The sequence below is a fragment of the Seriola dumerili genome, unplaced genomic scaffold (assembly GCF_002260705.1).
Source record: "Seriola dumerili isolate Sdu_G_001 unplaced genomic scaffold, Sdu_1.0 BDQW01000149.1, whole genome shotgun sequence".
NCBI lineage: Eukaryota > Metazoa > Chordata > Actinopteri > Carangiformes > Carangidae > Seriola > Seriola dumerili.
The window spans coordinates 1,358,356-1,383,755 of NW_019174404.1; the positions used below are offsets into that span (position 1 = coordinate 1,358,356).

Below are 25,400 nucleotides of genomic sequence, written 5' to 3' on the forward strand. Positions count from 1 at the left end.
CAAAACAAAACAAAAAAAACAAAACAACAACATAACAAAACAAACAAACAAACAAAAAAAACAAAACAACAAAACAAAACAACAACATAACAAAACAACAAAACAAAACAAAACAAAACAAAAAACAAAACAAAAACATAACAAAACAAAACAAAACAAAACAAAACAACAACATAACAAAACAAAAACATAACAAAACAAAACAACAACAAAACAAAACAAAACAAAACAAAACAAAACAAAACAAAACAAAACAAAACAAAACAAAACAACAAAAAAAAGAACAAATTCATAAAAATTAACCCGGTTTTTTTTAGTTGCTATACCTGAAGTGAAAATGGCAGATAAGACACTTCTCTCCGAAGAGCTTGTGAATATACGTGAAATAAAAGCAGCAGTGAATATACAGCATGGCTGGTCATTTAACCTTAAGCTCAGTCAATTAAAAAACAAAGAAAAAGACTATAAACGTAACAGTCGATGGATGAAACCATTCTTGAGTATTTCTTAATGCCTTTAACTCCAGAGATTTGATGTTTGAGAAGAAAAAAAGTCCCTGAATTGACTGAACTGAAAGTGAAATGGACTCTGTTTGTGACATACTGAACAACACACATTTTGAGCAGTTAACTGAGGTACAAAGTGTTAAAAGCATCCTTCCTCCTACATACAGGACCATGTCGTGACTTCATCTTATCACCTCAAATCTAAAGTCATTTCTCCATAACTTAATTTCTATTTTCAAAACATTTTTGGAAAATACGTCTATTACACTTTCTCCCACATCGTCTCTACAGCCGAGCGGGAAGAACCGTTCACATCAGCCTCCGACTTCACGTGGTCCGCCGCCGCCGCCACTCTCTCCTCTCCTCACTCTCCACAGGAAAGCGACTCAGCGTATTCCCCAAAATGTCAAACAATTCTTTTTAAAGTTTAAGCTTTTGCCACATGTAAAGAGTTTGTTTTTTTGTTTTTCATTTTTATTTTTTTTTAAATCCATAAGAGCAGACTTTCACCTTTAGTTCTCAGCTCACAGTTCACCACAGAGGAGACGCACCGCCTTGTCCACGCAAAAAACATGTTTTGGCATCTGACAGCTCCACGCCGAGCACCACCCTCGCATAAATAAGAAAAGGAGAATCTTCATAAAGGCTGGTATGCATAGTAGTATACGCTTATGTCTATCTATTGTTTACGCAACAGCACGTTATTGTCTATTCTGCAGTCAGTCAGTGAGTGAGCTCTGTCACCAGTTTACATCAACATCCACACGTGTGCTTGGCTCTTACAGCAGCTATACTACACTGGTCACAAACACAAAGCATCAACAGTCAAAGCAATCCGTTCGCTACGTAGAGAAGAAATTAAAGAGAGAGAGAGAGAGAAAAAACAAAAGCCTGTTTGGTCACCTTTATGACAACATTGTAAAAGTTAGGAGATTGGGTGAGGTGAGGGGAAAAAGAATCAAATACTGACGTGAATCAACGCACTCTTCAGAATGAGGTACAAGGTCAGAAAAACGAGACAAATGTTTCTTGGCAACAATCCGGAAAAGATTTAAAACAAAACAATTTCCCGAAGGCAGATTCTTCTGCTAAAAACTCAACAAGCCACCGAAGACGAGGCTGGCAGTTCTTTTTCTACATTTTCTCATTATGAAAAAATTTCAATGAAAAGACCAAAAGCAACAACGAGCTGATTCTAACAAGCGTTATCGGTGCGGCACAACGCTCCATTGTCCTGTCAAATAACACAGTGAGTCACTGTGTTGCACTGGCTGACATTTCCCTTCATTACTGTGAACATGGGCACTGTAGTTTTTTTTGTTTTAAATTTAATCCAACATACACTATCCTGCTGCTGAAATACTCACTAGTGCTCCAAATGTGTATTAATCCGCTGCTGAAAGTAGTCCCCAGCAACTTTGCTCCTAATTGGAGTTCTGGTTGCTAAAAACTACAGTGCCCAGCTGTGTTAGGAAATTACTGAGCCTTTTGTTTTAAAATGTGAATCTACAGATTTGTGTTTTTAAAGATTTATAACTGCAGAGGGAACCAGTGCGCTCAGGCTGAGCGCCACAGCCAGGCCACAGAAGTCAGGAAGTCCTTTCTGTAAATCAAAAATGTAGAACAATGCCAGCCTTATCTTTTAGGGAAAAGATATGTGATTATGACTGTTGTTGTTTTCACTGGAAATCTTTGCAATACTGGTTTGTAAAGAAAGTAGATCTGGGAAATGTCAGGGTGGGAAAACTAAGACAGTGACAGCAGCTGAACTTTCCATTCATGAGAACAAGATTAAAACACACAAATTATAGAAAGAAATGAGAAGTAATTTCAGTGTAACAAAAGTGACCTCAGGGTCAAATGAATCAAACACCATGGTATAAGAAGAGCTGACGTTAATAAACCAGTAAAACCTTTAAAAACTGTAACGGCCATGAAGGTGAAAACAGGGTGGAGATGGGAAAAAAAAAAAAGTAGAGGAAAGAGGAGAAGTGGAGAAGCCACCGTCCATGAGCGAAGAAAGGCGTTGATGATGAGGTCCTGTAAGTCAGGGGGCGGGGGGCGGAGGGTGGGTGGGGGGGGTGGGGGTCAAAGTTCAGATTGTATGAGCAGAGAAGCAGCACCTGTAGAAAAAAGGCATGAGCAGAGCGGAGCAGCTGAGAGCGACACGATCCGCAGCGTCAGGACGATCAACGACAGCGCAGACGACGGGACACGGGCGCCTGTTTCTTCTTTGTCTCTTTAGAATTAATGGAGTCATGTGTCTGTTTTGCATCCTTAGTGTTTTTTTTTTTTTTTGTTGTTTTTTTTGTTTTGTTTTTTTTTCCTGTCCCAAGACAGCAACATCTGGATGTGCCGAGTCTCTCCAAACAGGTCAGAGTTTTCTACTGCTATAGAGACCAAAATTAATCTTTAGTATGAAAAAGAGCCAGAGACGACCTGCAGAGTTTGCCTGTTGCATCTCTTGATTCGACGATCAAGAGCTCTCTCCTCAGTCTGGATGGAAGTCTAGTTTGCAAAAACCAAACTGCCCCTTTTTTTTTTTTATCTTTTGTTGCCTCAAAGTCTCTTTTTTGTGTTTAGGGTCAGACAGGCTGAATGTTTCCATCCACTGCTGCAGCCCGGTCAGGAGGCCACAGCTGAAGTCTTTTCTTTTTCTTTTCTTTCCTCCAAACAAACTGGAGTCTGCTTCACAGCTGCAGACCTGGGTCTAGAAGTGCTTCAAATATTGTTGTTATTTTAGGTTTACTTTCTCCCCGTTAGGTGCCAGATGGATGGGGTTTTCATTACCTACAGTCTGGCTGAGGGTTCAGAAAAATATTAAAATAAGTATATTAAAGTCATCTTAAAAGCCTCCAAGAATACTGACATTTAGATCATGTGTCACACTATTTGAAATATCTGCATGCATAAATCCCACCCATCTGGTCCTCTGAGCACTTTAGAACAAATGCTGGGAAATGTTATTAAGGGTTCCTACATTTTGAGAATTTAAAAAAGATTTTCCTCTGATGGTTTTGATATAATTCATAAAGAGTTCATATCACTCTGTGGATAAATACTAGTTCTGCACAACAAATATCTGCATATATTAAATGACAAGGGTCTAAAATCATAGAAAATATTTAGTTGTACAAACAATATATTGAGGCAGTGCAATATTTTGACTGATTTTTTTGTGCAACTTTCAAAGTTATCAAACCTGGAAAACACTAACTGCTTCTTCAATCTCTTTCCAGACTTTCCAGGTGTGAGCAGGAATCCCGATCAGGACTTCTCTACCCAGGTCTGCGCCGCGCCGTTCTTTCACAGCGCTGGATGCTAAAACTTGGGCTGGTAAAGGGCCACGCGTCCGCTGAGGCAGCCGGAGGCCAGCTGGCAGTGTGTTGGGGAGAACTTGGTGGTGAGCACCACGTCGCTGTGCGAGTAGATGGAGCGGATCTCCCTGAGGCAGCTGGTCTGGACGGGCAGGCAGTCGGCCAGCTCGCCGCAGCTCTCGTCGAAGGCCAGCAGGCGGACGCCGTAGCCGTACGGTGAGCAGATGAGCCGTCCGTCCGGGCTGAAACACAGCTCCTTGATGTAGCCCCGCCCCACGTTGGCCTCCTCGATGTAGTGGGTGAGGCGGAGGGAGCAGCGGGGGGAGACGAGCGGGCGAGTGGGCGCTCCCTCCTGGAACTCATACACGCACGTCCACTGGAGAGAGAGAGAGAGAGAGAGAGAGAGAGAGGAGAAAGGATGGAGGAGAGTGTAGTGGGAAGGAGTCAGTGTCAGAGCAGCTCCCGAAAGCATCAATCATCATGGTGTCGTCACTGGAAAGAAAACCACAGTGACTCCAACCAGCCATCAGTCGACTTTCACTGGCGATGAGAACAGCAGGTCACATAATCAGCGGTGGACTGAACTGAACTGAGGACAAACTGTAAATAAACTGTATTTAAAACGGTTTAATGTGACCAAACTTAGTCATATTTTGTTCCTAGTGACATTATTTGAAAATGAATTAAGACGTAAAAAGTACAAAGAGGGACACACTCCACAAACAGCGCCAACAAGCTTCAAACCACTGCAAAACTCTGACAGATAACTGACAGTTTGAGAGTCTGAAACCCTGATAAAGACGAAAAACTAATTTAATCATCTGTGCATCTGATCTCTGAGCGAGTGCCGCGTGAAATGAGCTCAAGTACTGTAACCTGACAATTACTGAACACTAGCACTGAATGTTTGATCAGATTTGTATCCTGTGGGGTTTTTTTTTTTTTTAAATCAGATAATTTCTGATTTAAAATAAAACTTTGCTCTTTTGAGACTGTTATAATTAGACTAAGTTCCTAGTAGAGCCGCTTGCGTTTAAACTACATATAACATTAGAGAGGGGGCAGAAAAATTCTTCCTCTGGTTCCTTTTCGGACATTACATTACATTACATTAAGACACATTTATTTCTGTTAAATTCTATTGGATATTATTGTTTTCTTTTTTTTTTAAATTAAATACATATTTCAAAATAAAACCACCACCACGAGGCTTGAGAGCTTTAGTTTCTTTTACTTTTGTAAATAAAACATGTTCATATTTTTCAAAGTAAAGTCTTTTAAAAAGAACTGCTTTGGCATCTCTACTGAAAGTCAGGAAAAAAGACAATTCATCGTTATGATTATTGATCACTAGAGTATGTGACAGACACCTAATATTCACTGTCTATGAAGCTACTTTGAGAGTGAAACTGAAACAGCTTTTTTTGTGTCAGTTGCTTCAAACGTCACAGTTCAGGCAAACTGAAGGATTTTCAAGGTCAATAAATAGATGTTTTGGTGCAGTGTGCTATTAAGTTCCAAGTAACAATGATGATGCAATTCCTATGGTATTGCACCACCAACAGAGGTCAACAGAGGTCAGAAATTACATATTAGATGTATAAAAAGAAGTCTCTAAATTGTTTTCAGGTCTGTAAAAACATAAAGAGAGAGATGAAAACTGAGGACCAGGGTCCGTATTCACAAAGCGTCTTAAGGCTAAAAGTTGCTCCTTACCTGCCGATTCAAGAGAAACTCCTAATAATGATGGGTGTGTCAGTCCTAACTTTAGGACTCCTACTGGAGAAGGTAGAAGTAGTGGAGAGAACTCCTAACGCACTAAGACCAAATCATAAAGGATTGTAAACTGGCTGCTGTCATTCCACGTCGCAGTAGTTTGGAAAACTTACAATAACATCTCCTAAAAATTAAGTGTTTGGCAACGCCGCGCTATTTGGCAACAAAGAAAAGCCAGGACAGGACAATTCATACGATTTCTGTGAACATCTAAATCACCGGCACACACTGGTCATCATCAACCAATCACTGAGGTTGGTCTAACTAAAAGTTGGTCTCAGCAGCTTTGTGAAGAGAATAAAATGCTTTGCAAGTACTGGCCCTGATCAGTAACACAGCTCTGAGATGACGGCTGAACGTCCTCTCACCTCCTGGTCGTCCATGTTGCTGGAGCAGCGGATGAGCGTGGCCCAGCCTTTCGGATGGAGCTGCAGGGAGGTGATGCAGTTCCCTCGGTCCCTCTCTCCGGGGATCTCTGGAGTCAAAACCTCCAGACTGTTCCGGGGAGAAAGACCTGTAAGAAAAGAAAGACTCGTGGTCATTTTATAATCTAGAAAAAAAAAACCTCATTAGTAATTCAGCTTTATACCACGAGCGCCTGACCTTCTCTGTGAGGGTGGATCTTACTGGAGTCGTTTCCCTGGCGAGGAGTTCCAGCTGACCTGGACGCTGATGTGCCTCCATCTACAGAATCACAGCAGGGTCAAAAGTCATTTTCTTTAAACTGAAAACAACAGTGATCAATTTAATATTTAGTCAACAAAAACATCAGTAAGTCAACAGAGACCAAGGTGATGCCTTAAAACATCAGAACAAAAATATCAGATGGAGAAAATCAATTCTTTGCATCTATCAAACTGTAATCAGCAAATTCTTTATATATTGACCTGATCGAAAGATTAAAAACAATTGCTCAACCTTCAAAAGACCTGATTTATTATTTCTTAATAAACTAATTGACTAATAAGTCACTTGTTTTAGCACTAAAATGTTTGCAAAGTTAACAAAAAGGAATCAACTGTAAGAAGAATAAAGTAAAAAAATTAAACCAAAAAGAAAATATAAAGATTCAAGGGAAACCCACAAAATATATGGGAATTTTTTTAGTAATAAAAAATAATATAGAATATATGAGCGTCTATGCATATATGTAAGAATTGTGTGGTGCTGGGGGGTAATTTTTTAATTGGTATGTTGGTGAGTTGATATGTTAAAATGAACAAAAATTTAAATGACAAAAAACATAAGTGAGACATGGTCAGGTTTCTTTTTTTTCTCTTTTCTTTATTGCAACCAGAGAGCGTGATCTGACCTGAGCTGAGGGGAGTCCGTCGCGCTCGCAGCATGCGGTAGCTCCCCACCTCGAGGGACTGCGTGAGGTCCAGGTCGTGCAGGATGAGCAGGTACCCTGAGGAAGTGGAGATGAGCATCTTGGAACAGTCGGGCGTCAGACGCATCCTCATCAGGTAGCGAGTGTGGAAGAACTTTTTGTGCGGGCAGCCATCCTCCGTAAACCTGAAGAGGAAACACAATTAGAGACGGTTGGAAAAGGTTTGATCACTATCGGACGTAATGCAGGGAGTCTCTGCTCAAAAACAAGCCGGTCTGGACCGAGACAAATGAGCCAAGGTGAAACGATTCGTCACAAATTACAGAAACTTTAGATCCATCCTCTCTGAGCAGTTCTTCATTGGTTAAAACTGAGTTTTCAGGGTTGAATTACAGCCAAAAATCCCATTCATCCACCTTAAAACCTGTAAAGGCACGTTTTTTTGTTTGATGGAGTGATGAAGAGAGAGCCTGTTAAAAAGTCAGTGATGTATTGGTTGGAGTTTTTATGTGCAGCTGCTGGTGCAGCATGACGTCACCGTTACAACAGACCATTCTCCAGGTGGTACAACTGGTGGGATTTTGACTCCAATTTATGAGATAAAAATGTATTTTTCTGTATTTACTGAAAATGACAGAGGATTTACTGAAATGTCTTATGATAATCAATGGTTTTATGATAATCAATCAATGAATGTTGCCTTATGATATCATAAAATCAAGATAATGTTGTGTATAGCCAATAATAAACATTATCTTACATCCAGATACATGAAAACATATTTCTAAATAAAACCTGAAAAAATAAAAAAATAAAACCACCACAACACGAGAGCTTAAGTTTCTTTTGACTTTTGTAAATAAAACATTTTCATATTTTTCAAAGTTCACTTCCTGTGACTGATGACCAACCTGTTAGTGTCCCATGTGATGACGTTGCCGTCGAAGCCAGACGTGACGAGGAGACGAGTGTTGGTGTCGTACTCGATGTTTTTCACCCAGCTAGCGTGGCCATGCAAGGAGCAAACCTTTGAGTTCAGCTTACGGAGATCCCATAATGCAATTGTGGTGTCGTCAGAGCAGGTGGCAAACAAACGATTGTCCAGAAACCTGCAGAGGTAGACAGATTTAGACTCTCATCGGACATGAATCTAGAAGGACATTCACTTAAATTATTTTTTTTTACTGGGCTAGACAAATAAAGACGAAGCAGGGTGCTTTCTTCGTAAACCCTCCCTGCGTGATTTAAGATGATAGAAATGCACCTTATGTTGTTGACGCAGTCCTCGTGGGCCTCCGTCAGGGTTTTGATGTGTCTGGATGAGATGGGATCAAACAGCAGGACTTCAGTCTGCTCGCAGGCCACAGTCAGCACAGACCTGAGCACAGCAGACACACAAAACAAACACACTCATTAACATAAGGGGAGGAGAGTTGATCTGTTTGGACATTTAACAGAAGAAACTTTAATCGTCTTATATTTGAGGGCAGACTTCACCCGTCTTGGATCAACGACACACCCAGAGATAAATGAAAAGATGATTTATTATAATGACACCCTGCTTTTCAAAGCGTAAAGCAATCCACCCAGATAAGGAACTGATCTGTGATGCAAAAGCAACTGTGATAATGCAATTATTAATTTTGTGCCATGGAGATGAGATCCTTTTTCTCATCTAAGATCAAAGATGTAGAGAATCCGAGGATGAGCATGTTCATCAGGATGTTTTCAATCTCCCGCTAAGGTGTAATTTCCTGGAAAGACTAATATTCACTGTGTATGAAGGATGTGTGTTTGATCCTGCTGTCACATGAGCCCGCAAACAGCATCTGATCCAGTCTGGACACAGCTTGACCTGGTTTGGCTGCAGGATTTATTTCCTACATCTGCTGTCTGGTCACTGAGGCTTGCACCCTCATTAGCTGTGTTTGCTGTGAGGGGGCTTTTGCAAGACTTTTAAAAGGTTTTGTTCAGAGAAATTTAAGAACTTGAAATTGTCATGTTTTGGTTGTCAGTTAGATTTAGTTAAATTGCCAGATTGTGGCTTTAACTTAACCGGTGAGATGAAGCATCATGAGGGTGAATTTGATGTTGAATTTCAAGCACTTATCCAGTGTTTCACATTTCATACTTTTTCCAGTAAAGCCTGTGAACATGAGCTCCAGGTGAAAGGCCTCAAATACCCGCCACAAATGTTCGTCTTACCCGTCCGGGGAGTACTCCAGGTTGAACACCGCACCGTGGGTCTGTGTGCTCAGGTTGACAGACTCCACAGCCGGATTCATGGAGCAGTACAAACTGGTCATTGTCCTGAAGTTATCCCTAGCTGGGTCTACAAACACCCCTCGTCTAATAGTCCTGCTCTGCAGCCAGGAAAACAGACTATTCCCCCTGCCGCTGCCGCTGTCTGTGTCGGTGCCGGAGACCCCGCCGCTCCCTGTCTGCGGCGCGGCGGTCGGTTCGCCACGGGGCTCCCGGTCCTCCGACGCCGGGGACCTTGAGCTGCGCTCCGGCCGGTCTCCGCTGCTCCCGGGCATCGAGGGTGTAACCCCCCGAGCGATGTCATCTTCCTCCTCCGACTCGTCGATGTCAGGGTCTTCCTCTTTGTCGGAGACGCTACCACCGTTGGGCCTGTCCTGCGACTCGTCGGCGTCCTCGCTCGCGCTCTGCTGCTCCGAGCTCATTGTAGCAGCGTCCACACAGCCGTTTGTGTGTCGGGGCGCAGCGTCTCGGCTCAACGGCGTAAAGTAGACTGACTCCGGTCACCTACCGAGCATGAAACCGTGTCTCCCTCCAATCCTCTAAGGCGCCATGGCAGTGGATTTTAGCTGCATAGGTTACGTTACACAAATTATATTTTGATACCCGACTTGGCAGCGCCTTATCGCCGCGCGTCAAGTTAAACACGGTTAGCTAAAATGCGACCGGAAGTCTACAGATTAAGCCTTCAAAATAAACTAGAAAGTGTATTTTTCAAAACAAATAGTAAGTGTTCGTCGTAAATAAGACAAAAACACATCATATATTCACTTTGTTAATAGTAATCGTAATTTTATTAATCTGTTGTGAATTAAATTACGTATCATTAAATCTTTTTTCGTCAAAAATATTTTAAGATGAAGTGTCCAGGCGGAAGTGTAATCTCTTTTTGTTTTAACTACCTTGACTGGTTTCTCTTCACCAAAACAAATGCGAAATAAAAAGAAATGACGAAGTTCCGCTTCCTGGTTGACTTTCTGAGGCATTCGTAAACTGGGTGCTGCCACCTGCTGGACAAATGCTGCAACTTCATTTGCGTATTCTTCATTGCACCCACGATGAAAGGATAGATAATGTAATTTATTGGTCTCTATTTTAGGAAGTATAGTCTTACTGTGGGTGATGATTCCAACAGCATTCGGGCTTATTTAATAAAGTTATTGTGTGTTGAATTACAATAATTCTGTACAATTTTACAATTTCAAAGAACAAAAAAAAGTTGAAAGCATCCCTCCTTTTAAGGAATATCATGGATTAGACTGTCAGATATTTTGCATTTATTTATTAAGGCCCTGCAATGTCAGTTAATATCGTCTCTAGTGATGCATACTTCCTAAAAAGCTTTAAGTAAACATGATAAAACAAAATATTACTGGTGCTTGTAAGAATCCGGAATTTATTTATTTATTTAGATAAATAAACATCTATTTTTTATTCAGGTTGCACTGCACTAAGAAGAACCGTAATACTTCCGAGATCACTTATAGGCTAATTTACATGGGTCTACACCTAATAGGCTATTCAATATCCCATCACAATTAGGACTGTTATTAGTCTTGAATACATGTGTGGTTTCTTATGACGTTTGCTGAGGATGCCTCTTCCAGCCCCTTTTTGTTTTTCTTGGCACCAGGACAAACTGTTGACAGACACTTTTCCTGTGTATTCAAATAGTAGAGTTGACATGCTGGGACAGTAGATGTGCAGGATGAAGCACAGCCGCGACCAACAAACAGCCAGCTGCCTGGAGGCGCTTTTACGTGAATGTTAAACAAAATTACTGCCTCTCGATGTGTGCATGTCTCGACACTGTGCCCTGTTTATGTGTGTGCCTGTAATTGTCTGCCAACTTCGCTGGGGTTCTGACAACCACAGTTTGTGGTGGAGAGCAAAACATGAATCCATTAACTTCATTAGGAAAGTGTTTTGTTTTAATTGCGACTAATTGGCCTGATGGGAGACAGAACTGGCGACAAGGTGCGTTTTCACCTGGCTGGAGTCAGGCGGCGAGGCGTGGGGCGAGGGGGGCAAATGAGGCAGGGGCTGATTGCGGGGAGGCACCTCCAGCTTCAGCTTTTGCGCACACGCAACATACGCATTCACGTGCACACCGGCTCATACTTAAAGGAGAGCAAACAGTTGAAATATTTCGGGGGCACGCGGCAAAAATGACAAGCACACGGGATGCTGCGCTCCATCCATGCGGAACTGACCACGCGGCTTTACGCGCTGCTGCAGGTCCGATCTCATCCAGGAAGACCCCGAGCCTTCCCGAGTTTATCCTGATCTTGTCAGTGATGTTACTCGTCCCGGTCCAGCCAGCATCAGCTCATCCTCAGTGCCTGGACTTCGAGCCACCTTTCAAACCTCCTTGGCACCTGGAGTTTTGCACGCAGTACGAGCAGTTCGGCTGCTGTGACCAGAAAATGGATAACATGATCGCGGAGAGATACTGGGACATTGTTGAACAGTTGGAAGTGGCGGGTCTTGAGCTCTGTTCAGATATGTTGAAGGAAATCATGTGCCAGGTGAATATATGTTCTTCTCTAAAAGTTGGGTTGTGTGCCTTTGAGGATGCTATTGTGATGGAACCAAGTTATTTCACAAAATAAAACATTTCTCTGTTCACTGTTGTTTCATATAGATCCATGTTTGTAAAGCACAGTCTAAACTGTCTATCTGGATATCACAATCCACAACTCCCTATCAACATTTTAATTGATTTCAGTTTTATCTAATTGAAGCCATCATCTACTTATGTTATACCTACATTTGTAAAGGGTTCAAGGTCTAGGCATTATACAACTTTGATTTAATTTAATTTACAGTTCTCCCCTTCTTTTGTCTAATTTAATCCACACAGCTGGAGTGAACTTTTGATGGCAATAAATAATGTTAAGAATGATGATATCATTGGAATAAGATTAAATACAGACTTAACTAACACTGCAGGACAGCACCTTGAAATTAGATTACTATAGATATACTATAGCTATGAAATGAATCTAACAGTGGGGGAGTCTATAAGGGAACGACTGCTGAAATGCCCTTTTTTGAAAACCACAAATTCTGTTGTAATTGCTTTGTTTTTCAGTCAGCCCAAGTGTCTCGTAGTAGTGTCTCGTCTTTGTCCCCCTCCAGGAGTGCTCTCCTTATGCCGCCCACCTTTATGATGCTGAGGACCCATACACACCTGTCAGAGAGCTACCTGGGCTTTGCTTTGGCTACTGTTCCGAGTTTCATGGCAAATGTCGCCATGTGGTGAGATATTTAACTGAGAACCAGCTGCTGCAGGACACCGCCGAGCGAGACGTGTCCACGTTCTGCAGTGTGGCCGACCTGTCGGACCAGGACTACTGCTACCCCAATGTTTTGAAGAGCCCTGACCTCAACACCAACCTGGGGCAGGTGGTGGAAGACCCCAGAGGCTGTCTCCAGCTGTGCCTAACCGAGGTGGCCAACAATCTGAGGAACCCTGTCCTGATGTTGCACAGCGGTGATGACACACACCGGATGTTCATCGCTGAACAGGTGGGATTCGTGTGGGTTTACCTGCGTGACGGCAGCCGGCTGGAGCAGCCTTTCCTGGACATGAGCGGGGAGGTGTTGACCACACCTTGGCTGGGGGATGAGAGGGGTTTCCTGGGCATGGCGTTCCACCCCAAGTACCGGGACAATGGACGCTTCTTCATCTACTACTCTATCCAGGTCAACAGCAAGCTGGAGAAAGTCAGAATCAGTGAGATGAAGGTGTCTGACTACGACATGAACATGGCTGATCCTTACTCAGAGAGGTACGCAGGTGGGAGGTTTCCTTTTTATGGCTGTGCAACAACTGCACTTACCACTGACAGAAATATAGGACTATATTATCATCCACCCCCTGGGCTGTAATTGTACTAAAGTTTGCATAAACATGTTCTGAATTTAATAGTGAATCATACTTAAGAGCTGGCCCAAGCTTCCTGAGGCCCTGATTTAAACTCAACTTTTCAATGTGCAACAATTAAAATCACTCAATGATAAACAGGAGAAAGCACATGTAAAAAAAGAAGTACACAAAAGCTGCATCAGATAAATTAATGCAGTCCCTGAACATTTATTTGTTACAATATGAGGTACAGTCTACACAATTTGTGGGAATACTTTGACGTTATAGGAAATAGGATCAATACTGTTCAATACTGTTCTCATGTCTTCACAGTAAACAAAGCTACCGCCAGTGGTTGGTTAGCTTAGCTTGGCATAAGGTTAAACAGCCATCCTAGTCTTTCCAAAGATAAAAAAAGTCCTTCTAACACATCTAAAGCTCACTAATTAACACATTATATCTCTGTTGTTTCATTGGTACAAAGCTTAACTGAAAAAAATAACATGTTTAGCTTAAAACCAAAAAGGTAAAATCAAAACTTTTCCAAATTAAGCAAACAAACTAATCAGATGTGCTGATTTTGTTACCTTGGGTCAGAGCCAGGATAGCTGTTTCCCTCTGTTTTCAGTCTTTATGCTAAGCTAAGCTAACCAGCTGCTGCCTGTAGCTTCATATTTAACAGACAGACACGTAAGTGGTATCAGTCTGAACATCCAACTCTGCCTGAAGGCAAACAGTCATATTTCCGACGAACATTCACCCCAACTGTTTTGGTGTCAAAACCCTCCCCAAAAACGATCAGCATGACCCCATATCTGCGTCTTACCCCCCTCAGGCCTTCTCTGGTACCACTTCTTCCTATAATTACTGCACAAAGGTTGTGTAAAAGATGTAGAGGATGGATAAGAGCTGATCTGAGGGCGTACTTATGAAATATGGCAACCACATATTCACACCTAGAGGTGACTAAACTATTCTTTTTATATTCAGGGTCATTTTAGAGATTGATGAGCCAGCTGCAAACCACAATGGAGGCCAGCTGCTGTTTGGTCTTGATGGATATTTGTACATTTTCACTGGAGATGGTGGAAAAGCCGGGGATCCGTTTGGGAAGTATGGCAACGCGCAAAACAAGTAAGGTTCTTCAGAATTCTTCAAGTGTGAGGAAGAGTGAGAACTGACGCAGAAAGAACGATTTTTAAATCATAGTTTGTTTGTGTTTTACAATATGTTTCATTTTCATTCTCATACACTGATGGAACAGCCATCAGGGGGGCAATGCGGGGTTCAGTATCTGGGGTTCAGACGAGCCGGAGGAGCCAGGAATCGAATCACCAGCCTTCTAATTAGTGGACAACCCGCTCTACCTCTACCGCCCTTGAACTGTTATCGTTAAGGTCAAATTTCTATTCTTACCACTACCAGAGTGGCAGAAGCTGGACATCAATCCTTCATCCATTACTTTTAGCTAACTATTTTATCCCTTGTAGCTAACCGTTTCAACCATTTATCCAATACTTTTAGCTAAATATTTTAACCATTTATCCATCACCTGTTGCTATTTTCAGTTGTTTATCCAATATTTTCAGCTAACCATTTCCATTACTTTAATCAGTAAGTTAGTTTAAATAGTTTCCCATTACTTTTATCTAACTATTTTAACCATTTATCCATTACTTTTGGTATTTCAGGCATTTATCCATTACTTTAAGCGTACTATTTCAACTGTTTATCAATAACCTACAGCTACAACAAACGTTGATCCATTCCTTTTTGCTACTTTAGCCATTACAATTAATGTAGATATACAATTTATCCAGTACTTAACTTATTTTAACCATATACCCATTACTTTAAACAATTTCAACCATTTATTTACCACTTTCAGATAAGTTGTTCATTTACTTTTAACAACATTTAAACATTATACTTTTAGCAACTATTTCTACTTTTTATCCATTACTTTAAACTGTTATCTAACCATTTCAACCATGTATCTGTTACTTTTAGCTGACTATTAGCTCTCTATTTCAACCAGTTATCCATTAGACAACTTATCCACCCCTCTGCTTACTTGCTATCTTGTTACGAATCAGTATTTCAGTACCCCCGGGGTACATGTGCTAAATCTTATTTTTCCTACCCAGGAGTGCTCTGTTGGGCAAAGTGCTCCGCATTGATGTGGACGGAAGTGACTCCAGTGGAAGGCAGTACAGGATCCCTCTTGGTAACCCATTCCTCGGTGACCCGGATGCCCGGCCAGAGGTGTATGCATATGGGGTCAGAAACATGTGGCGATGCTCTGTGGACCGCGGAGACCCCGTCAGCCGCTACGGCAGAGGAAGGATATTCTGTGGAGATGTCGGTCAAAACCGCTACGAGGAGATTGACATTATTGTGAAGGGAGGAAACTACGGCTGGAGGGCCAAAGAGGGTTTCGAGTGCTACGATATCAAACTGTGCCACAACTCCTCGAGTGAGTATTTTCTCGTCATGTGAAACTTAAAAATCAAATGCTATTTTCTCTCTCATTGATACTTTCACCACCTGTTAGTTCTGCCTTAATGTTCCCTTTCCAATCTATTTCTGATGCTCCAGATTTTAGTCAAAAACAGTGCATCTTTCTCTGCCACAACAGATGACATCCTGCCTATATTCGCATATAATCATCATGTTGGGAAGTCTGTGACTGGGGGATATGTGTACAGAGGATGTGAATCACCCAATCTGAATGGCCTATACATTTTTGGAGACTTCATGAGTGGGTAAGATTGTGCTGATCTGAGCCAAGTAGTTTACTCCTACTGTTGGAAACGACTTTTTGTTTTGTTTTTTGGCTTGTTTTTTCAGCTGTTGCGTTTCCAATTTTAAAATCAATACATTCTCAATGATGTTCCAACTTGAATTAACTTGAGGCTTAACTTGGTGTGGTTTATACTCATACTCCAGCCCTGACTCGAGAGTTACGACTCAAGATGTTTGAGAATTACAATTTGAGGAAAGAATGGTATGAGCTGTTGTACCTGCCGTCATTTAATTTGTCCTGATGAAAGTCTTTGACTCCGCTCTTCTTATGTGCTGCAGAGTAGAGGTTTCTGGCACAAAGGGAAAAGCAAAAGTCTAAAGGGGTCAAAACTTCAGCAACACCTACAGTATACCCTTGTTATGTACTGCCACATTTTTACAAAATGTGAATAAAAATAATTTGAATTCACTTAAAGAAACTGTGTCATTCCGGTGTATCGGGTTGATGCTTTTTATTAAAAGGAATAGGAATTTTCTAAATATGATATTATTATCCACTTTCTTGACAAGACCTAGATAAGAAGATACCACTCAAATATATCCCTCTGTACGGTAAAGATGAAGAGACAGTTAGCTTAGCTTAGCATAAAGACCAGAAACAGGTGCTAGACTATCTCTCTGTTGGTAGCAGTGACGTCCCTGCTGGTGGCCTGGCTTAAATCAAAAGAAATAGTCTGGCGCATGATAAAACCAAGACTTAGCTGTTTCCTCCCATTTCCATTCTTCATGCTAAGCTAAGCTAAGTGGCTGCATATTTAGCATCAAAGCTTAAGAGTGGTATTGATCCTCTGAAGCGTCTGTTTCCCAAACTGTTGAACTATTCCTAGTATTTGAGGCTAAATAGTACCGACTTCTTAGTCTTGGTTTGAGTTCTTGTTTCCCATAATGGATCTATGCTTTTTCAGTGGCTTTTGCATCACAAGAATATAGTTTAGAGATGAATGATTAATTCCTGCCCTTAAACGTGATAAACCCACGTTGCGTGGTTGTAACAACACAAGTGATTCTTGTCAATTTTGCAGTCGAATAATGGCGTTAGAGGAAGATAAGACGACAGGAAGCTGGAAAGAAAGGAGCGTGTGTATGGGTGATACGAAAACGTGCTCTTTTCCCGGACTCATCAATCGTCACCACAAGTTCATCATCTCGTTCGCTGAAGATGAAGCAGGTAACATTTCTTCAGTCTCTTGTGGTCTTCAGGGCTGGATTTCACCGGTGAAGCAGAACTGACAAGCTTTGTCTGTTTTTTAGGGGAACTATATTTTCTGGCCACAGCTCACCCCAGTGCCATGTCTCCTTACGGAACCGTTTTCAAATTTATGGATCCCTCCAGGTAGTGTATATATATCAGCTTATCATACTTATCATATTACCTTTGTTCTTTACCTTTGTATCATATTTGGACTTAAATCTAATGAATTTAAACTTTAAACCTTTAAAATACATCTTCCCATCTGTGGAACAATTTGCCCTTGGTAGCGCTACTTTTGGTGTTTTGGTCTGTCCCGGACTCATTGCGAACTCTCGGAGGGTGAGAAGTGAGAAGTTAACTTTTCAACTTATTCTGCAGGAGAGCTCCTCCGGGGAAATGTAAGCAGAAGCCACTGCCTGTCAAAGTGAAGGGGAAAAAGTTTCCATTTGTGCCCAAGGAACGTAAGTTTACCTCTGCATTTTTTATCAATTCTTCTACTTAAAGCATCATTTGTCATTTTTACAGTTTGCACATGTTGAAAAAACAATTCGAAAGGCAAATTTCAGACTGAGTGAAAATAGTTTTGGTGGCTGCAGAAGTGAATGAGTAAAGCAGGTGGTGAAAATGGCTACTTATGACATCTGTACCATTTCAGTGACTGTGCTGGACACGAATGAAAAACCTACAAGACCACCACCAAGAAAATTCAAACTCACCACCAAACCGCCGGTGACGAGCAGCCAGGTCAAAGCTACGACGGCTGCAGCCAGTGTGATGACGAGGAGCACTTCTGCGCCGAAGTGGAAATCACCTGATAACAAAGAGAGGAAGAAAAATAAATTGAAACGACGGAGGAAAAACAAAGATCGGAACAAGAAGGAGGCGGCTAAAGCACGAGCGAAAAAGAAAACTCTGCAGCAGAAATCCAGGGTAAAGTCCGAAAAGACCACTGTGATAAAGTCTTTCAGTGACAAAGATAAAGTAAAATCAAAGGCCAATCAAACCGCCACAAATAATGATGCTCCAAAAGCCTCTAACAGCCTGAATGACAACTCAATCCACACAAAGAAGAGGAAACGAGCACAGCAGCAAATCAGACCTGAGAAAAACAGTGTAAAGGTGAAGGAAGCTGCAGCAGAACATCATTATGTCATGAACAGAAACTTGAATGTAAAGAGCAACACAACATCAAGAAACCAGCTTCAGGTAAAAAGAGATGCCAAAGCACTTTAAAACATTGTTTTTCATTATGACTGAGTCATTATTTTGTATATTTTTGTACATGAAACAACAAGTGCCAAGAGTTAGATAAGATTGATACCAGTGTTGTGTCGGTTCAATAAATATGAAGCTACAGCCAGCAGCTGTTTAGCTTAGCGTAAACAGAATCCACCTACCAGCAGCTCTACAGCTCTCTAATCAACATGTTTCATCTTGTCTGTTTCATTTCTCAAAAAACGAAGAGTAAAATTGACACCGAATCTCTGTTATTCCTGTTAAAATGTAATCTCCCATAAAACCACAAAATGTTGTTTTACACTTCTGTTTCCATGGTGATAAAAAAACATGGTTTAATATGTGATTAGTGAGCTTTAATCAATTAAGCTTCTGGATGTATTTTGTCATTTTTGGATAAAAAAAAACAACAACCAAGTATTTACTATACAGACGTGAGAGTGGTATCAGTCTTCTCATCCACCTCTCAGCAAGAAAGCAAGAAAATACAGTTCCTAAAATGTTGAACTATTCCTTTAATTACACAAGCGTTGCATGCAATAATGTATGTACTGACACTGTCTTTAGTTTATTTTTCATAAAATGACTGACCCGAGTTTTTGTATTTAGAACATATAAAATAGGTTTCAAATAAAAAAATAAGGAGCGACCACGCAAACAAAAAACTTCCAACTAAAGCATACACAATTTTACAACACATGCAAGTCCTAAAAATAAACATTAGAAAGTGTGTGTGTCTCAAGAGCTGTTTGTAAATAAACTCTGCACTACTGATAATACCTGAAGCCACTGTGATCATGGTTTGTACAATAACTGCTGTAAAAGAGACATGAATGTTAGTTACATGAATCTCACTATCCAGCATTTACTCAGCTGCTAATCTGTTGATTCTCACATGGTGTATTTTATCAAATGGCATTTTTGTAACTCTGTTGTTTTGGTTGTGCTTAAGGAAAGGTAAGGCAAGTTCATACACCCTCCTGTGAACTACTACCATGGCTGCCTTCATAACACGTAACAGAAAGCAACATAGCATGACAGAACAAACACATCATACTGTGTCATACAACCCGACACAAACATACCGTACTACACTATGACGTCATATTTTACAGCTATTTAACAGCTGTGTTGGAGTCATGACGCAGTGAAGACACAAGTCACAACAACTTTAAAAACCAAATCCTGTGTTCACAACTGAGGCCATCTACCGTGAAATGACAAAACCTACTATAAATATTACACCATACTACTTTGTAACACGATATAAACTAAACATATCATGACATAACATGATTTGACGTTGACACAAGATCACATAAACCACAGGTCATGTATGTAGGACTACATGTTTCTACCCCTTGTGTCTCTCTGGGCTCCTAACACGGACACGTTTGGGTGCAGTCATGTTTTCCTGAACACTTATTAGTCAGACATTTTGACGACCTGTTTCAAACTGAAGCACTATGAAATAAAAGGATTTTATTTTAAGTTTAAGGACCCTCTCAGATTGAAGGGCGCCAAGTGCTCATTTCCCTCCACATCAAGGTAAGTCTACTGTGTGTCCTCTGTATGTTGTAGTAAACCACAGGACCCTCACAAATTACAGACCTACATAACTATGCATTTCAGCTTTAAATGTCACCAGTTAAAACAACCTGGTGGTGTTGCACAAATTAACTTCTTGGATCTTTGAGTTTTTTGCTCTGGTTTTCACGCCATTAAAAAAAAACTCCAAACAAAACGACACCCCTCTCCCCACTGACTGTTTCCTTTAAAGTACCATTCTGTGACAGTGAGGACGCCCAGAGCAACGTGATGAAGTGGCTCTTTCCTGTTGTGCAACAGCTGCTATTAGCTCTGTTTGTTATTACATGTGGCTGTTTTGCTGGAGAGGCGACTGTTTGAAGTAGGAACCATGACACTTTTCAACTAACTACACTCTTTGTTGACACGTAAGGTAACACCCAACATAACGGTTCTCTCCCTCTTTTAAGCAGGATGTTTGCAGGTTTCAGTGATTTGCCATTCATCTTGAATTCCTTGCAATAAAGCTGACATGTAACGAGCTGCATTTGCTTGTTAAGCACATTTAAAAGGAGATATTTGTAAGTTTTGTTATTTGGGCTCGAGGTAGAGGTGATACTCCAACCATGGCATCAGTATCAACGTGCAGTAGTGCCTCGGAGAACAGGAGAAAAAAAATATCAACAGTGCATCACAAATTGATCAAAGAGCTGGGTTAAAAAAAAAACACACAAAAAAACACCATTCACGTGATTCACGTGGCGTTTTCTTCCTCTTTTGCAGCCTGGCGACATATGAGGTGGGCTGGAGACTGAATTGCACTGTGTGTGTGCACATGGTATGCAGCATGTGTTTACTATGTCACACTGCCTTCATAACGCAGGAAAAATAACTTTGCTCTGTTGATTACGACGACTGCAGCTGTGTGGACTGGCGGGAACATTGAAGCCGGCCGTAGAGTTGGAGGCTCCGCCCCTCTGCTCCGACCAATCCCGTCACGGAGTCTGCGCAGCCTGATTAGCATACAGACAAAACACACGTTACCTAGCTGACTGTGCTGCACTCAGTTGAAAATATTTTTATATCATGCAAAAAGTTGAACAAGAAAGAGCAGAACTGATAACACAATCAAGGAAAATTGCGCCAGTAGAGGATAACATTAAAAGTACAAGAAAATTCCTGGAGAAATTTTGAATGTTCCTGCTGCTTGGTGCTTGTACTTCACTCCTCTCGTTTCAATCTGCACAAAGGACGTTACTTTCAGCTTCATTCATGTCGTAGAGACTCATCCTGACTCTGACCTCAGTCACTGCAGCTGTCCCTCAAAAAGCCTTTTGAAGCCGTCACGACTGGCCACAATAACCTCACACTGACGGTTTCAAACCCAGATTTGTCCCCACAACCACAGCAAGACATGTATACACACACACATACCTGCACTTACAGAAGTAGATCTGCAACTTAAACATTATCACAACAATAAAGAGAGAGATCAACCATCTGTGTTGTGATACAGAGCAGTAATCAGTAAAACTCTGGTCAAAAGTTCCCACAGATGTGACACTGAAGTGACAAGGATCAAATTTGTACGGTGTCAGTGTCACACACTGGAATGTTGCACAACTGAGTTTTAACAGTTTTCAGCTCTTATATTCTCTGTACACGATGTCCACAAAGCACTTTCTTCATCCTTGTGTCTTGTTTAACCACCACTGATACATTTGTTCAGTTTTGAGCCACACAATCTCAACAAATAGAAATCTCTTGGCCACAAGCACAATTTATCACATACACATACCTTGAATTTCTCTGCAAGATTATTCTTCCAGGTTTACAAAGTTTGATTTAGAATACCAAATATTGGAATTATTTGTTAAACATTACTTTACGAAGCTCAAAATCATTTTGAGCCTAATTTGAATCCGGGGGCTAAGTCGGCGGGCTAAGTCGGCGGCTAAGTCGGGGGCTAAGTCGGGTTGGCTAAGTCGGGGGCTAAGTCGGGGGCCTAAGTCGGGCTAAGTCGGGGCTAAGTCGGGGGCTTAAGTCGGGGGCTAATCGGGGGCTAAAGTCGGGGGCTAAGTCGGGGCTAAGTCGGGGCTAAGTCGGGGGTAACGTACGGGGGCTAGAGTCGGCCATTCAGCACAATGCCTGTGCTGGGGGGGCGCGAGCTAGCCGCCGGGCGCAGCTTGCTGCCTGCGAATGCCTGTTGCTTGGGCGCGAGCAGCGCGTGTAGCTTGCTTGCTGGGCGCAATGCCTGTGCTGGGGGAGGCTGCGAGCTAGCCGGCCGGGCGCTAGCTCTGCTTGGCTGGGCGCAATGCTGTGCTCTGGCTAGGCGCGGGCGGAGCCTAGCCGCCGGCGGTAGCCTGTTGCTGGCCGCATGCCTGCTGGGGCGCGTTTAGCCGCGGGCGGCTGGTTGCGTCTGGGCAATGCCTGTGCTGGGGGGGCGCGAGCTAGCCGCCCGGCGGCTAGCTCTTGCTGCTGGGCGCAATGCCTGTGCTGGGGAGGGCGCTGAGCTAGCCGCCGGGCGGTAGCTCTGCTTGCGGGCAATTGCCTGTGCTGGGGGGGCGCGAGCTTAAGCCGCCGGCGCGCTAGCTCTGCTTGCTGGGCGCAATGCCTGTGCTGCGGGGGGCTGCGAGCTAGCCGCCGGGCCGCTAGCCTCTGCTCTGCTGGGCGCAATCTGTGCTGGGGGGGCGCGACTAGCGCGGGTCGGCTAGCTCTGCTTGCTGGCGCAATGCCTGTGCTGGGAGGGGCGCGAGCTAGCCGCCGGCGGCTAGCTCTGTCTTGCTGGGCGCATGCCTGTGCTGGGGGGGGCGCGAGCTAGCCGCCGTTTTTTTGTTAGCTTAGTAGCTAGCTAGCATTAGCATAGCAGTAGCTAGCATTAGCCAATTAGCAGCTATGTTAGCATTAGCATTTTTTTATTGATTCTTTATTGTAGAAAAAAAGCATGGACAAGCAGAATGTGTGGTGGCGGGGCTAGCTTAGTATGCATTAGCAGCTAGCATTAGCAGCTAGCATTAGCATTTAGCATTTTTTTATTTGATTCTTTATTGATGAACAAACAGACAAGCAGAATGTGGGCTGTGGGGGCTAGCTTGCTAGCATTAGGCAGCTAGCATTAGCATTAGCATTTTTTTTATTCTCTTTGGTGAAAAAAAAAATGACAAGCAGAACACAGGGGGTTGGGTGCTAGCTTGCTAGCCATTTAGCAGCTAGCAATAAGCATTAGCAATTTTTTTATTTGATTTTTATTGGTGAAAAAAATATGGACCATAGCAGAACAATGGGGTGGTGGTAGCTTGTTAGCATTAGAGATAGCATTACCGCGGGGTAGCTATCCCTGCTTGCTGGGCTGCAATGCTGTGCTGGGGAGGGCGCGCGGCTAGCTGCCGTTTTTGTTAGCATTAGCATTTTTTTTTTTTTTTTTTATTCTTTATTGGCGTGAAAAAAACATGACAAAGCGGAACATAGGGGTGGGTGCTAGCTTGCTAGCATTAGGCATTTTTTTTTTATTCTTTATAGTGAAAAAACATTGGACAAGCGAACAAAGGGAGCGGCGCTATCTTGCTAGCATTAGCAATAGCATAAGCATCTTTTTTTTTTATTCTTTATGTTGAAAACAACATGGACCAACGGAACACAGGGGGTGTGCTAGCTCGCTAGCATTAGCAGATACATTAGCATTTTTTTTTTAAAATTCTTTATTGGTGAAAAAAACCATGGACAAAGCAGAACACAAGGGGGGGGCTATTTGTAGCCATTAGCAGATGAGATTAGCATTTTTTTTAATTCTTTAATTGGTGAAAAAAACATGGACAAGCAGAACACAGGGGAGGTGCGCTAGCGTTGCTTACGCATTAGCATTTAGTCAGCCTTACCAATAGATTGCAAGATAAAAAAATGGTGGGCTAAGGATTTCTTAGCACTGATATCCAAAATTAGCTTCTTTTCCAGCAATAAATAAGCATAGGATTACAATTCATTAATGCTAAAATGATATGAACAATACATAAATGATGATGGCGGCAAGTACAATGTGGTGACAGGCATATAACCCCGCCCCCAACCAGCCTTTTACATTAGTGCTATTATAGCAGGCTGGTTACTGGCACATTGTTCACTGATGAATGAATTTCAACAAGTTTCTATAAGCAATGCAATAAATAACAAGTGGGTGATAGCTAGCGATTAAGCATTTTATTCATATCTTTCATTGATACAAACAGGAAGGTAACACAAGAAGACAGTTTAACCATGAAGATAGACAAGTGACAAAGTTGTAATTAATGTGACATTTTTTGTTTGTGAATTGTATGTAATAATAATGACAAATAGTAAAATAATAATTATATTTGTAAAAATAAACAATGTGTGCACGTACAGTACATAGTTGTTTGACCCCATTTTTCAGTAACGCTTACCATTAGCAGGTAGCTTGCTGGCATTTTCATTGATGAATGAATTTAAATGATGAATTAAGATCTTTCACAAAATAATACAATTAAAAAAGTTGAAACTTTACTTAAATGCACTGCTATGTACTAACTTGAATTGATCGTTCCAACTAGCCATCCTTAGTAATTCTTCCCAACAGGTGCCTTCCACCAGGGAATTTCTCTAGGATGAAATGTAATTCAGCGCAGAGTTTTATGTTCTTACAGCTGCTTTCACACCCACTGCTGTGTGTGTACTAAAATCACACCAAAATATAACATTAAACATTTGAAAACCTCTCTCTCTCTCTCTCTTCTCTCTTCTCTCTCTCTCTCTCCCTCCAGATTGAACAAAGAAGCCCGCTGGTGCTGCTCTGAAAACAGTTGCCTGGCGTGTACGATCTTTGGTGCCAGTCGTGTGTTGGATTGATAACGCCACATCTTGTCCCAGCTAGAGGGGAAGCGCGGGATGCTTCGGCCTATAGCGTGCCAAGGTCGATCCAGAGGATCTCCTGGGAGGAGCGGAGGCTCTGCTGTTGGACGGAGGACACATGGGGCAGGAGGAGACCGGCCCTCCTCAATCCAGATCTCCAACGTCACCCTTGACGTCTCTATTGCTGGATTCTCTCTGCAATCCAGGAAGTATGAGACAAGAGGAGCCACCTCGCTGGCATTCAGGACGGCCACCAGGTGCAGCTGTACACAGAAGACTGGTAGACTGACAAAGGGCAGGGTCGCCTTCCGGCTCTCCAACACTAACCGTTTCATCCCAGCGTTCAGTGATATGTGTCTCAGAGACTTGTGAATTATAGTATATATGGTGTATTATACATTTCAATGCAAAACACTAAAATTCATTTTTGATCATCGAAAACCTCTTTTCCTCTCGAAGCCAGCGTGCTCAAGTACTTTCTAGGCTCCTAGCGAACACCTGCAGAACGAGCAGGAGGACCGTGAGGACTCGTGGTCATTCTTTCAAGGATTATGTGGCCAGTGGTGCCGTGCCCGAGTGATGGCTCAGACGACATCGCTCTATTGCATTGAACTTGAGGACTCCCTCCGGTCGGTAAGAGTTTTGCCATCAAAGCTGTGTTTGGTCTGTCGTTGTAATCCTGTTTCTGTGACTTTTATCTATTTAATGAAAAGCTGAA

General features: G+C 42.2%; 2 protein-coding genes across 2 annotated transcripts; one reads left to right on the forward strand and one right to left on the reverse strand.

The window, feature by feature from the left end:
* Positions 1–2,803: 2,803 nt before the first annotated feature.
* dcaf10 (DDB1 and CUL4 associated factor 10) lies at positions 2,804–9,810 on the reverse strand. Its single transcript, XM_022751333.1, has 7 exons — positions 9,135–9,810; positions 8,194–8,307; positions 7,841–8,038; positions 6,912–7,114; positions 6,203–6,283; positions 5,968–6,113; positions 2,804–4,199 (listed from the first exon to the last, which is right to left on the reverse strand). Exons 1-7 carry the CDS (start codon positions 9,611–9,613, stop codon positions 3,828–3,830), a joined length of 1,593 nt encoding a protein of 530 aa, XP_022607054.1. The 5' UTR covers positions 9,614–9,810; the 3' UTR covers positions 2,804–3,827.
* Positions 9,811–11,485: 1,675 nt separating this feature from the next.
* On the forward strand, positions 11,486–25,054 carry hhipl2 (HHIP like 2). The gene is made up of 10 exons (XM_022750640.1): positions 11,486–11,716; positions 12,330–12,982; positions 14,050–14,193; positions 15,207–15,535; positions 15,698–15,824; positions 16,887–17,032; positions 17,116–17,197; positions 17,435–17,517; positions 17,712–17,827; positions 24,701–25,054. The coding sequence occupies exons 1-10, from the start codon at positions 11,486–11,488 to the stop codon at positions 25,052–25,054; spliced, it is 2,265 nt and encodes a 754-aa protein (XP_022606361.1).
* The last annotated feature ends 346 nt before the right edge of the window (positions 25,055–25,400 follow it).

Excerpts from the sequence above, each read along its gene's own strand:
- dcaf10 (XM_022751333.1), bottom strand. The coding sequence starts at position 9,613 with ATGAGCTCGGAGCAGCAGAGCGCGAGCGAGGACGCCGACGAGTCGCAG. Across the intron at positions 8,039-8,193 it reads GACTGCGTCAACAACATAAG|GTTTCTGGACAATCGTTTGT; the intron begins GTGCATTTCTAT and ends CTACCTCTGCAG. Across the intron at positions 7,115-7,840 it reads ATCACATGGGACACTAACAG|GTTTACGGAGGATGGCTGCC; the intron begins GTTGGTCATCAG and ends TTTCCTCTTCAG.
- hhipl2 (XM_022750640.1), top strand. The coding sequence starts at position 11,486 with ATGTTACTCGTCCCGGTCCAGCCAGCATCAGCTCATCCTCAGTGCCTG. Across the intron at positions 12,983-14,049 it reads GCTGATCCTTACTCAGAGAG|GGTCATTTTAGAGATTGATG; the intron begins GTACGCAGGTGG and ends TTTTATATTCAG. Across the intron at positions 17,033-17,115 it reads GTTCGCTGAAGATGAAGCAG|GGGAACTATATTTTCTGGCC; the intron begins GTAACATTTCTT and ends TCTGTTTTTTAG.